The 13041-nt window shown below is 39.0% G+C and overlaps 1 protein-coding gene across 1 annotated transcript; it reads left to right on the forward strand.

Annotated features, from left to right (window-relative positions):
• Window positions 1–7378: 7378 nt before the first annotated feature.
• LOC125261997 (zinc finger BED domain-containing protein 4-like) lies at window positions 7379–8886 on the forward strand. The gene is made up of 3 exons (XM_048180552.1): window positions 7379–7775; window positions 7879–8003; window positions 8163–8886. The coding sequence occupies exons 1-3, from the start codon at window positions 7379–7381 to the stop codon at window positions 8550–8552; spliced, it is 912 nt and encodes a 303-aa protein (XP_048036509.1). The 3' UTR covers window positions 8553–8886.
• Window positions 8887–13041: the final 4155 nt, after the last annotated feature.

Below are 13041 nucleotides of genomic sequence, written 5' to 3' on the forward strand. Positions count from 1 at the left end.
ATGTGAATAAAACTAAGTACATTGTTTTTTCACGTAGTCGTTCCATGATCACCGCTCCGACTATTCTTACTGCTGATGACGTGCAGATAGAGAGAGTAACAACCTACAAATATCTGGGAATATGGATAGACGAGAAGTTGGCATTTGATGTTCATATTGATTACTTAGTAAAAAGATTACAACCAAGATTGGGCTTTCTCTTTCGGCAAAAAAATGTTTCTCCTTTGGAGCTAGAAAGAAAATTATTCACAGTACTTTTTTACCCATTTTAGATTATGGTGATATTATTTATATGCATGCTTCTATATATTTATTAAAAAGATTAGATTGCATTTATCATGCTGCGTTGCGTTTTATAACAAATGCTTGTTCACGTACACATCATTGTTTGTTAATAACCGTGTAGGTTGGACCTCTTTACATCAAAGAAGGAAATCACATATATTAGTATTTACAGTAAAGGCATTGTTGGGTATGCTGCCAAATTACATTACTAGGCTTTTATGCCTGTATAAAAAGAACTATAGCACTAGATCATCGATTGGCATTAAATTAGAAGTACCTAGGATACACTCAGAACATGGAAAATCAGCTTTCTCCTACTTTGCTCCTTGGCTGTGGAATGAATTTCAAATTAATGCTCAACTAGAAAGAATTCCTTCTTTGAATGTGTTTAAGAATATATTGCGATGTAAATTGAATGAAGTGTGTGGCTGTTTTAATTAATTTGGTGATATATGATTAATGTTATTGTTTTTACCTTATCTGTTTGGAATTTGTTATGTGTTTTGTAATTATGTGAAAATTTTAATACGGCCATCTTGGCCAGGACTCCCTGGAAGAAGAGATTTCTTTTTATCTCAATGGGACCTTCCTGGAAAAATAAAGGTTAAATAAAAAAAATAAAAAAATTAAAAAGTTAATGTAACTAATAATCAAATTTTCCTACCATATACAATTGAATGCACCTAGCTAACAGCAACTTGCTTTGTTCTGGTTTCACCTCACTCCAGTATAACTAACTGATGGTTAGTTAATAACCTGAAAATACTTATTTTTATTAAGGCTAAATCTTACTAACCACTTTTGCTAAATGGGGTAAGCACACTTACGTTCTCATTTCAGAGGTGTTCTGAGTAAATTATTTGTTATACACCGATTCAGACAGTGACATCTCTTTTTTGAGTCTATTGAAAGTGTGGTCTATGTCAGCTGCATGTGCGGGATGTACATTTATAAATATAATCGCCTTTTTTGTTTTGTACCAAATGTTATTTGCAATTAAGGTATAAATACGTTTGAGTTAATAAATGTCCAGAGCGGGTGTTCATTTCACATTAGACTGCACTAACTAGCACTTTTCAGTGCCAGCGGCACTGGCAGAGACCAGCTGGACCATCGTCCAGGCGGGAAGATTTGTCACAATCCATAATGTGGTTTTAAACATTTTAAGATGATATATATTTATTTGCTGGTTTATTAAGTACTTTAACTCTTCAAACTTTTATTTTTACATTTCCAACAGTTATATTCCACTGGCACAATGTGTTACTGTGTATTTTGTTCATTGATGAAATATGGTGAACATGCTGGAAAATCTGTATATTCTATTGAAGTTCAGCTATGAAATGTAAAAGATGACACCAGAATAAAGCTGTTGATGTGAAGCAATAACTTATGTTATTAGATATGTAACAGTAAAATAAAAAATAAAAATAAATAATAATAATAATAATAACGTATAATACTGTGTTTTATTTTACATTATGCTTAAAAGTACTGTAGTTATTTTTACGGTAATTTTACTGTGGTATGAAATACAGCAACTACTGGATAACTGTTGCCAAGTAAGTTACTGTTAATTTGACAATAAACATTTTACAGTGCACTAAATATGATGAACCAGAAATTATGAACCCTGTGCCAAGAAATTCAGTAATACTGAATAAATTCTTTCGTACTGATGCACTGTGAGGACACATCAATAGGATGTGATGTTAAAGCAATGTTAATAGCTTTCTCAGAATTAAATTGACATGCCTGTGATAACTGTTCTTTAAAGCTCAGGAAAAGACAGGTGCTTAAATGCCAGAACTGCTATTCACCTTCTTATGAAAATAATTTGAAATTAAAAGGATGAAATGCACTTTGAGGTTTGCTGATAAAATTAATGTACGATTTATTTCTCAAAACCATGGCTTTAGGAATAATTTGTAAAGGTTTTGGGTGGGAGGTAGGGGCATTAAGGCAAGGGCCTTTAAAAGTTATGATAATCTTTGTTACAAATATAGAATGTTCTATGGTAAAAGCATAAACCAACCCTCATTATTATAACTGCTGTGACCCTACTCAATATAACATAATATAATTAGCCTATAATGTGTATAAGACAGTATGCCTAGAACACAGATGGTGCCTGTTTCACTATAGGGTAAAATGGTAAACGTGATACCAAAAATAATCTGTTACAAAGGCACAGATTAGCTGGCTCGGTGTGTTGTGATGTGTTAATTTTTAATTACTGACGTTCTCAGAAATTGTGCATGCCTCAAAGCTGTAAAGACAGTGAGAAACCGCTCTCCCTACGGAGTACACGGATAGCATACACTCATGACTGCATTTTAGATTTGCATTTGTTTTCTAACAACTTCAAATTACGTGCCATTTTGCTTCATTATAGATGCATATCATATGCGCTTAATTGGCTTTTGTGGGACTTCAAAAAACACTACAGGGTCCATTTCCAAAATGACTAACAAAGTAAAAAAGGACAGCAGAAAAAAGACAGAAAAGTTCTAGTTTATCCTGCTTCAAAGGGCTTCTCTGCTCAGAAATTATTTATACAGGATGAAAAAAAATATATATTGGTAGACCTGACAAAATACAAGATGCAATGCTATGTGGTTCCATTTGAAAAAGCCCCCGAAAAAAGTTGAAAATGACATTTCAAACCAGAACTACTCAGTATGAAGGTCAAGTGAGGTTTCCTGAGTTTCTGCTTGTAAACAGCATTGAAACTGAACTTGCTTGTCAACAGTAATAACATTACTATGCTGACAATTGTTAAGGTCCCTCTAGCCAGAACTGCATGCCAGAACTGTCAATATTGTTTGAATTTTTTTACCTTCTGTTATATTTTTCTGTTTATGATAAAATGTCACTTATACAAGTAGTATATATATAATTACTAGTATAAAATATATACTGTATGCTATTACTACTACTGCAAGAGCCATAGGCCACAAAGAGCTTATGAAGCATCAGTGGCATTCATGAAGCATTCTTTGTTGAAAGATATTGCTCAGGTGAGAGCTACAAAAAATAAATATAGCAGCAAGCAGCAATTACGGGGCCAAGCACAAAGAAGGCACAACAAGTCATACCAACATGTTTGGGAGCATCAGACCAACTGCAATAGTGAGCAAGTGCCTATTAGAGACCTATTAAGATCATTTACACCAAAAATAACTGAAAAATCATAAATACAGTTTACTGGTTTATCACTTTCGACCAATAGGTGGCACTGTGACCAAATTAATGGGGTATGGTCAGAGTGAGGTGGCAATGACACTCGCGAAGTTTGGTGTCAATATATCAAAGCACTGCAGAGCTACAGCCTCAAGAGTCATTTTGGCATGAAGCCTCTACTTCGTTGCTGTGGTATACGAAAACGGTTTTGTCTAACAACACGAAATCCATAACATTTTGCAGGCATGGTCTAAAGATATGATATTTATATAAAGCTATAAGCATTTAAAAAAAAAAAAAAATCATTATAACATTTCACCACAAGGAGGCGCTGTCTCAAAACTTTTTAAGTACCTTCAGAGCATGGTGCTGATGGCTTATACTGAGTTTAGTAATGGTACATCAATGCACTCATAAAATTTCATGTTTTGTTCAATTACAGTGCCACCAAGAGGCACAATCCCACCACTTTTTTTTTATGTGTCGTCAGAGTGAGCCCATACATGTGTGTCAAATTTGGTGAAAATATTTCATTTTAGAGTTAAGGTGTGGTCACACTGCACTTTTCGTTCCATTGACTTCCATTCAAACACATGCGAATGCATCAGACCGGAAACGCAAGCTCGTACGAAAAATTTCGCATTTCGCTGCTTTCTAAAGTTAAAGTTTGGTGAACTCTAACCTGCGAATTCGCATCACGTGAAGACCTGTGACCAGTAGGAAGATCGATTCGTCACGGCATGACCTCTAGGCTGAATTAAAAGAATAATATTTTTGCAGTAAAGTTGAGTAGGTTCTATATTTTTACATTTTGAATGCATTACTTTAAGTTATGTATTGAATTCATGTTTATAAAAAAGACGCTGTAGACCGTGACGTCATATCACGACCGTTACAGCATCTGAAGAAATTTTGCACGTTCAAAGTCTAATGTGACCACGGCTTTACAGATTATATGTATGAGAACATAAAAAATTACCAATGGGTGACTTTGATTTGATTTTTTTGCCACTTCCTATCAACATTTTGACATTTGGGTATTAGCGTTTAGTTAACCAAATATGGATCTGTGTTTCCTATGCTGGTTTCGTCTCGATCGGACTAGCGGTTTCAAAGATATCCGCAAAAGTTTTTTAAGTGCTAAATCACAACATTGCACAAACCATAAGGTATGTTTGGTATCGCTGGACTCGGCAAGGATTCAGGAGTCTAAGTAGATGACTCCTGTGAAAATAACTCAACCACATCCAAAGTTATAAGCATATAAATATTTTTTTTTCTCCACTAGGTGGCGCTGGTCTGAAACTTCTCAGGCTCCTTCAGGGCACTGTGCTGATGACCCATACTGAGTTTTGTAACGATACGCTTAATGTGTTCATAAAACACAGCATTTTAGCACAAAATTCAAAATGGCCGATGGCCAAAATGACCGACAAAATTGGATATCATTCGACTCGGTATGACACCCCGAATCTAACGAGTCCAGATTTTTGGACAAACCCTTCCAGAAGTTATAAGCAAAAATAGCCATTTTTTGTATCTCCAGACCAGTAGGTGGCGCTGTCCCAAAATGCTGCATGTTGCCTCAGGTCATGCTTGTGACACGTACCAAGTTTGGTCCGAATATATTTAGTACGATAAAGCATTGCAGAGATATAGCCTTATGTCTATTTTCACAAGTGCTACTTAAAATTGGTTTGTGCGTTTTCCGAAAATGGTTTGAGAAATCGACTTGAATTCCATAACTTTTTGTTGACATGGTCGAAATATGATTCCATTTTCATGAAAATCGGAGCAACGGCCTAGGAGGAGTTCAAAACAGAAGGTTTTTCTGAAAAATCTAAATGGTGGGAAAACGTTCATGACAGATGATGACATAGACAATGACAATGACATTCGATTGGAATTGTCTTGAACCAAGGAATCCGAGGAAAAAAATTTTGTTTCTAGCCCTTATAGTTCAAAAGTTATGAGCATAAACGTGAGTGAAAATTTGGACAGCTGGTGGCGTTAGAGGGATTGAGTTAGAGATTCCACATTTGCTATGGACACAGTTCAGACTAGCCTCTAACTGTGTGCCAAATTTCAGAAGTTTCCCACAAGCGGTTCTGTGGGCTACCATAGACTTCCAGAGCGGAAACGGAAGAATAATAATAAGAACGCCAACGGATAGAATAGGTGCCTACGCACCTTCAGTGTTTGGCCCCTAATAATAACCCCAAGGCATTAGATATACCATGGTGTGAAGACAGCCATCAACAAGTGGAGAAAGTATTGCACAACAGTAGTATTATCAAGAACAGAGAGTCCTTCCAAAACTGATGAGAAGACAAAGAGAAAACTGGTCAGGAAGGCATTTAAGTGGCCTACAGTGGTTGCTCCCTACATATGACAACTATCTCCCATATTCTCCATCTGTCTGGGATATGGGGCAGGGTGGCAAGAAGACGCAAGCCTTTTCTGAGCAAAACATTCAAATCAAGTTAAAGGTGCCCAAGAATGCTTTTTCACAAGATGTAATATAAGTCTAAGGTGTCCCCTGAATGTGTCTGTGAAGTTTCAGCTCAAAATACCCCATAGATTTTTTTAAATTAATTTTTTTAACTGCCTATTTTGGGGCATCATTAACTATGCACTGATTTTTTCAGCGCGCCGCCCCTTTAATTCGCGTGCTCCCTGCCACATGAGCTCTCGTTTATATTACAGCACATTTACAAAGTTCACACAGCTAATATAACCCTCAAATGGATCTTTACAAGATGTTCGTCATGCAAGCTGTATGCATGCTACGAATTATGTGAGTAAAGTATTTATCTTGATGTTTATATTTGATTCTCTATGAGTTTGAGGCTGTGCTCCGTGGCTAACGGCTAATGCTACACTGTTGGAGAGATTTATAAAGAATGAAGTTGTGTTTATGAATTATTAGTGGTGCAACGGATCATCATTGATCCGTGATCCGTTCGGATCAATATCTTCGGTTCGGCACACACGTGATCCGCGGATTGATTTATGAAAAAAAAAAGTTGTGCGCATATTCAGTCCACACACAGCGTGGTCATGGCGAGCGGAGGAACGGAGGAGCTTGAATGCCCCGCGTCATTTAAATCCCCTGTATGGGAGCATTTTGGCTTCCCTGTCAAATATAATGATGAAGGAAAGAGGTTAGTGGATAAAACCGTGACGGTGTGTAGGCACTGTGGCACAAGAAAGCCATATGACAGTGGAAACACATCAAGCATGGCCACGCATTTGAAGCGACATCACACCGGTGTTTCACTGACAGGAGTGAAAACGAAGGCTGCTCAACAACCGCTTATCACCGCGGCATTTAAGCAGCCCCTTGCTGCACAATCAGACCGGGCTAAAGCCATCACAAACGCTATCGGTGTGTTTATAGGTGCAGACATGAGGCCATATTCGGTTGTGCAAAACGAGGGCTTTAAACACATGCTGAAAGTGCTTGAGCCACGTTACGACATCCCGTCGCGCACCCACTTCAGCGAAAAGATTGTGCCAGATCTTTATGAGCAGGAGAAGAAAAAAGTTGTGGATGAACTATCCCGAGCATCCTCTGTTGCGCTCACGACAGACGGGTGGACGTCCAGGGGAACGGAGAGCTATGTGACGATAACCGCTCACTTCATCACAGCAGACTGGGAGATGAGAAGTCCGGTGCTGCAGACACGCCCGCTCTACGAGAGTCACACAGGTCACTCATATTGCGCAGGTACTGACACAAGCAGTGGAGGAATGGAAGATAAAGAGGCCCAGTACTAATATCCCAGTCACAACTAATAATGCCAAAAATCAAATAAATGCAGTGAATGAGGCAGGACTGGGCCCACAGATAGGGTGCTTTGCACATGCAGTGAATTTGGCATCACAGAAGGGAATCTCAGTCAATAGGATGGACCGCCTCCTTGGGAGGATCAGGAAGGTGGTTTCCTACTTCCACCGAAGCACAACAGCTGCTCATGTGCTTAAGACAAAGCAAGAAATGCTAAAGCTGCCTACTCATAAGCTCATACATGATGTCCCAACAAGGTGGAACTCCACTTATGATATGTTGGAGTGTTATCTGGAGCAGCAGGCAGCTATATACTCTGCATTGACCGACAAGACCCTGAAGAAAAATGTCAAAGACATCATCACCCTGTCTGATGATGATGTGAGAGTGGCAGAGGAGGTCCTCCAGGTGCTTAAACCCCTCAAAACTGTTACATCTCTGCTGAGCACTGAAACTTCACCATCCGTGTCAATGATCCTGCCGCTGAAAACAAGGATTCTACAATCCATGGCTCCAAGTGTGGAAGACAGCACCATCACTCGAGATGTCAAGACTGCCATTAGAGAGGACCTGAAGCCCAGATACACTTCACCCCCTACTCTACAGGACTACCTTCACAGATCTACTGCCCTGGATCCGAGGTTCAAGTCCCTGTCTTCACATGGACCCTGCCCTACGCCAGAGGACATACAGTGACCTCACCACTGAGATTGTGAGCAGTCTGGGCACTGAAGACTGTGATGAGGTAAAGAAAAATAATATTCTTTAAAAATGATAAATTTAAATCTAAATAATTTTTTTATTTTCAGTATGGCTTTTATTAAATGTTATTGCCACATTTTCATGTCTATGAAACATGAAAATAAATAATAGGTTTAATTAATCAACTAATTTTTTTCTGCAGGGTCAAGCTGCAGAGCCAACAGGAGCAAACTTGGACACATCTCCTCCACAAAAGAAGTCGGCGATTGCAGAGCTTTTTGGAGAGACCTTTTCCAGCAAAGACATGGACAGCAAGACTCCTGCTGACATCATCAAAGAGGAGGTGGCATCCTACCTGGCAGCAAGCGGCATTACAGTGGATGGTGATCCACTGACATGGTGGAAAAGCAATGAGTGTAAATACCCTCATATTGCCAAGATGGCAAGATGCTATCTCGCTGTGCCAGGCTCTTCAGTTCCTTCCGAGAGAGTGTTCTCAACAGCAGGGGACATAGTGACTGCAAAGAGGTCCACACTCTCCCCAGACAATGTAGACATCCTTGTCTTTTTGAAAAAGAATTTGAAATTATAAGCTCAGGTATGCATTGCTTTCTTTCTTTTATTCTTCTTTGATGATGTGGACATAGGCTTTATTTCACTATCCATGTTTAAAGGAAGGAGATATGCCTTTTTATGTTGCACTTTAAGTTGTTTTTCATTAATTATGTTAAAAAGAAGATATTATGCCTTGTGCACTTTAAGTTGATTTTATATATTTTAATTTAATAATTTAAAAGTGTTAATAAACAAAAAGACAAAACTTATGTTTATTTGTCTTGTCTTTTTTTTGCTGATCCGAAAAATGATCCGATCCGTGACTCTGATCCGAGAAACGATCCGAACCGTGAGTTTTTTGATCCGTTGCACCCCTATGAATTATACAGACTGCAAGTGTTTAAAAATTAAAATAGCGACGGCTCTTGTCTCCATGAATTCAGTAAGAAACAATGGTAACTTTAACCTCATTTAACAGTACATTAGCAACATGCTAACGAAACATTTAGATAGACAATTTACAAATATCACTAAAATATCATGCTATCATGGATCATGTCAGTTATTATTGCTCCATCTGCCATTTTCGCTGTTGTTCTTGCTTACCTAGTCTGTTGATTCACCTGTGCAGACCCAGACGTTACTGGCTGCCCTTGTCTAATGCCTTTCATAATGTTGGGAACATGGGCTGGCATATGCAAATATTGGGGCGTACACCCCGACCGTTACGTCCAACAGTTGGTGTTATGTTGAGATCCGCGTGTTTTCCGGAAGTCTTTTAAACAAATGAGATTTACATAAGAAAGAGAAAGCAATGGAGTTTGAAACTCAGTGTATGTCTTTTCCATGTACTGAACTCTTGTTATTCAACTATGCCGAGGTAAATTCAAATTTTGAATCTAGGGCACCTTTAAACTTTGCAAAAACATATATCCAGCCTCCCAAAACCATGTGGGAAATGTGTTATGGTCTGATGAGTCCAAGATTGAACCTTTTTGCCAAAATTATAAAAGGTATATTTGGCGTAAAAACACCACAGCACATCAGCAAAAGAACACCATACCCACAGTGAAGCATGGTGGTGGTAACATCATGCTTTGGGGCTACTTTTCTTCTGCTAGAACTGGGGCTTTAGTGAAGGTGAAGTACCAAGTACCAGTCAATTTTGGCACAGAACCTTCTGGGGTCTGGTGACTCTCACATTTTAGCATTTCAATAGATCTCTCAATCTATCTCTCAATCTATTAAATATTATTATGTAATACATAAAATTCCTATATACAAATATACAAATGCATTTAAGATCCATAAACCAACTTTTTGGAAAGGAAATAAGGTGAAATGGGGGCAGTCAGGGCAATAACATGCTCAAATTTGTCCTCAGAAAGTGTCAGGCAGAATCCCAGATGTTTTGCTGTCTCGATTTTAAGTTTTCAAAGTTTCAGCAAAAAGGCCTCAAAAGTACAGAGGGCTTTTTAATCAGCAGCAGTGATGGATGAGCTAAGAGTCCTCACCACGCTTGGGACGAACCAGCCAATGTGAAGCAGAGACACTCGGACAGCTTTCGCTCTATGGACAAATTACACTCCCCTGTTAAAATGCGTGTCAAACGACACTCATGTCAGCTCTCATACAATGAGACGCCAATTGTGTAAGCCAGGTGATAAAAGAGTATCTCTGAGAGAGCGCCATCCAAACACGGAGTTAAACCCAGGAGTGTCTGGGAAAATTACTCCTTGACATCTCGTCATGTTATATATTAGGCGCCGATAAACTCTTCCTGATATGCTGCCAGTGTTGTTGGGGTGTAGAGAAGGTGGAGGGAACCAATAACACGCCTCGATTGTGGAGATAAAGTGGAAATGTCTGCGTTTCTTGATCCACCAGTGACAGCGAAAATGCAGAATTCTCCAATTGGTCTAGATTAGCTATACTGTAAAACATCCATTTCAATACATTTAAAAGTTTAAGGTAAACAGATGAAAGATGAAAATGACATTCCCAGATGAAAATTTTGAAAGTCCAGTAATTTGCCCTTTCATAAACTTCCAAAGAAAAAAAAAACATTCATATTTATAAAAGAAACGTTTAACACATCCAGTTCATCTGCAGGTCAACAATTTATTTGTACAAAAGAGGGAAAAGCACAGTCAAGTGTGAAATTCCTTTGTGTGTCTAACTATTCAGAGTCGCCCTGACTGAGAAACCAATTAATGACAGCAAAAGTGGTCAAGGAGAGCAGATGTCCCATGTTAACAGAACCCAGAGCACCTGAGTGAAAGACGCTTTGTGCCTGTCTACACGAGAGACAGCCGTAGTCTACAGTATGTTTACTGAGATGGTTTGCGACAGTGACTAGGTATTATTAAACATCCCGAAGGGAACTTCAAATAAATACATTGCATATTTGTATCATACAAGAATCTAAATGGCATCCCAGAAGAAACTTGTATTACTCAGGGGTTGATTTATTTTAAATTAATTTATAAACATTATAAGCTGTTTTCTTTGTGGGGACTGGAATTTTGTCCCCAATGTCCTTTAAAATGTCACTTGTGAGCAGAATATTGTTGTACTTAATTTCCAGTCAACCTGTATTTGTCAAATAATGGCATGCATATAAAATGCTTGAACATTTGCCCTAATGGGACAAAGATTCTGCCATTTTATACCAAAAAAGTTTGAATTTTCATTATTATTTTCATGAATCTGTGGACATAAAACTGTGGTGGGAATTTTCAATACCAAAAGTGCTCATGAATTAAAGCTACAACTTTATTTTTGGCATGTGGCAAAATTATAGATATTTTACAGCAGTGTTAATATCGTTAACGAAAACTATGACAAAAAAATTTTCGTTTTCCATGACTAAGACGAGACGATGAGAGACGAAACCAATGTCATTAAACGAAAACTGTGACTAAAATAACATACGCAATATCGTCGACGAAAAAAGACGAGACTGAAATTTGGCTAAAAGACTAAAAACTTTACCAAAATCACTCTTTTTTTTTTTGTCGAATAAAGGAGACAAAACATTACAGACTGTTTTTACAAGCGTTCATGCTTACTGTTGCCAGATTTTCAGAATTTAAACCCCAATCAGAGCTTTTCTGTTAAAAGAACACGTTTTACTTAATCTTTGCAATCTGGCAACCATGCACACGCACTCTCTCTAAACTAAGGAAGAAGCGCGGATGATCTGAAAACACAGACAGGTAAGCTGGAGTTCAGAGATCCTTATTTGAGATTTTCTACTTAAATTAAAGTGTCATTCGGTCGGTCTAAATTGCACTGCTATTTTGCTGACTAAATCTGCGACCAAAGTGTAGGCTGATATCCAGCAGTGGCTCTCAAACTGACGTACGCAAACAAAATGTTGAGTTTTGCCATTCATTTTATTCTACTCCACCTTAAAATAACATGAAAACTGAACATGTATTTCTAGCAGGTACAATGCTGTAAATATACAACATTCAGTCAAATTACTTCATATTTCGCGGTCAAAACTGACTGCATCCACGCCAGCAAATCGCGCTACATTAGTGCTGTTCTCAACAATATACCTTTGTGAAAGTGGGGATTTACCACTGCATAGAGATTTAAGATTAAAAAAATGAATGATTCAATGATTCATTCATAAATACAGCCGCTGGCTTTGATAATGAAAGAATGAATGACTTGATAATTCACTCATAAAGACAGTGACTTACCGCCACCTACTGGTGGTTTTAATTTAATATTACAAAGAATCACTTCGTTTTTATCATTGAATTTATTAAAAATCGATTTAAGAGGGCAAATATTGTCCCTTAATGGAAAAGGTGTAACTGCAGTCTAAGTGGAAAAGAGAGGGTACGCAGAAGGATGTTTAATCCCTCAGGGGGGTACGACACTAAAAAGTTTGAGAAACACTGNACCGCGGCTGCAGATGCCATATGCCCCAGGAGCCTCTGAAAATCTTTCAGTGGAGCCGCTGTCCTGCGCTTGAGCGAGCTCAGGCAGTTCAACACCGACTGGACGCGCGCCTCGGTGAGACGCGCAGTCCGTGCGACCGAGTCTAGCTCGAGACCGAGACAAGAGATCCTCTACCCGGGGGCGAGTTTGCTCTTGTCCCAGTTGACCTGAAGACCCAACCGGCTGGGAGCTACAACCATGTCGGGTAGGACTTTGTACTGACATGCCCGACCCTCGAACGCAGACCGACCTAGGAAGGGTCTGTGTCGAGGCAGAATCGAGACATGAAAGCACGCGTCCTTCAGGTCCATTGCTGCAAACCAATCCTGGGGACGGTCCAGGATTGGCCGTAGCCCACCGCCCTTTTTTGGTACAGTGAAGTAGGGGCTGTAGAACCCCGACTTCATATCGGCTGGAGGGACCGGCTTGATTGTATCCTTCGCCAGGAGGACAGCAATCTCCACCCGGAGAACAGGTGCACTGTCCAACGATACCGGAGTGAAGTGGACAGCCCTGAAGACCGGGGACGCCGGGCGAACTGAATCGCATAGCCGAGTCTGATAGTACGA

The sequence above is a fragment of the Megalobrama amblycephala genome, unplaced genomic scaffold (assembly GCF_018812025.1).
Source record: "Megalobrama amblycephala isolate DHTTF-2021 unplaced genomic scaffold, ASM1881202v1 scaffold545, whole genome shotgun sequence".
Taxonomy (NCBI): Eukaryota; Metazoa; Chordata; class Actinopteri; order Cypriniformes; family Xenocyprididae; genus Megalobrama; species Megalobrama amblycephala.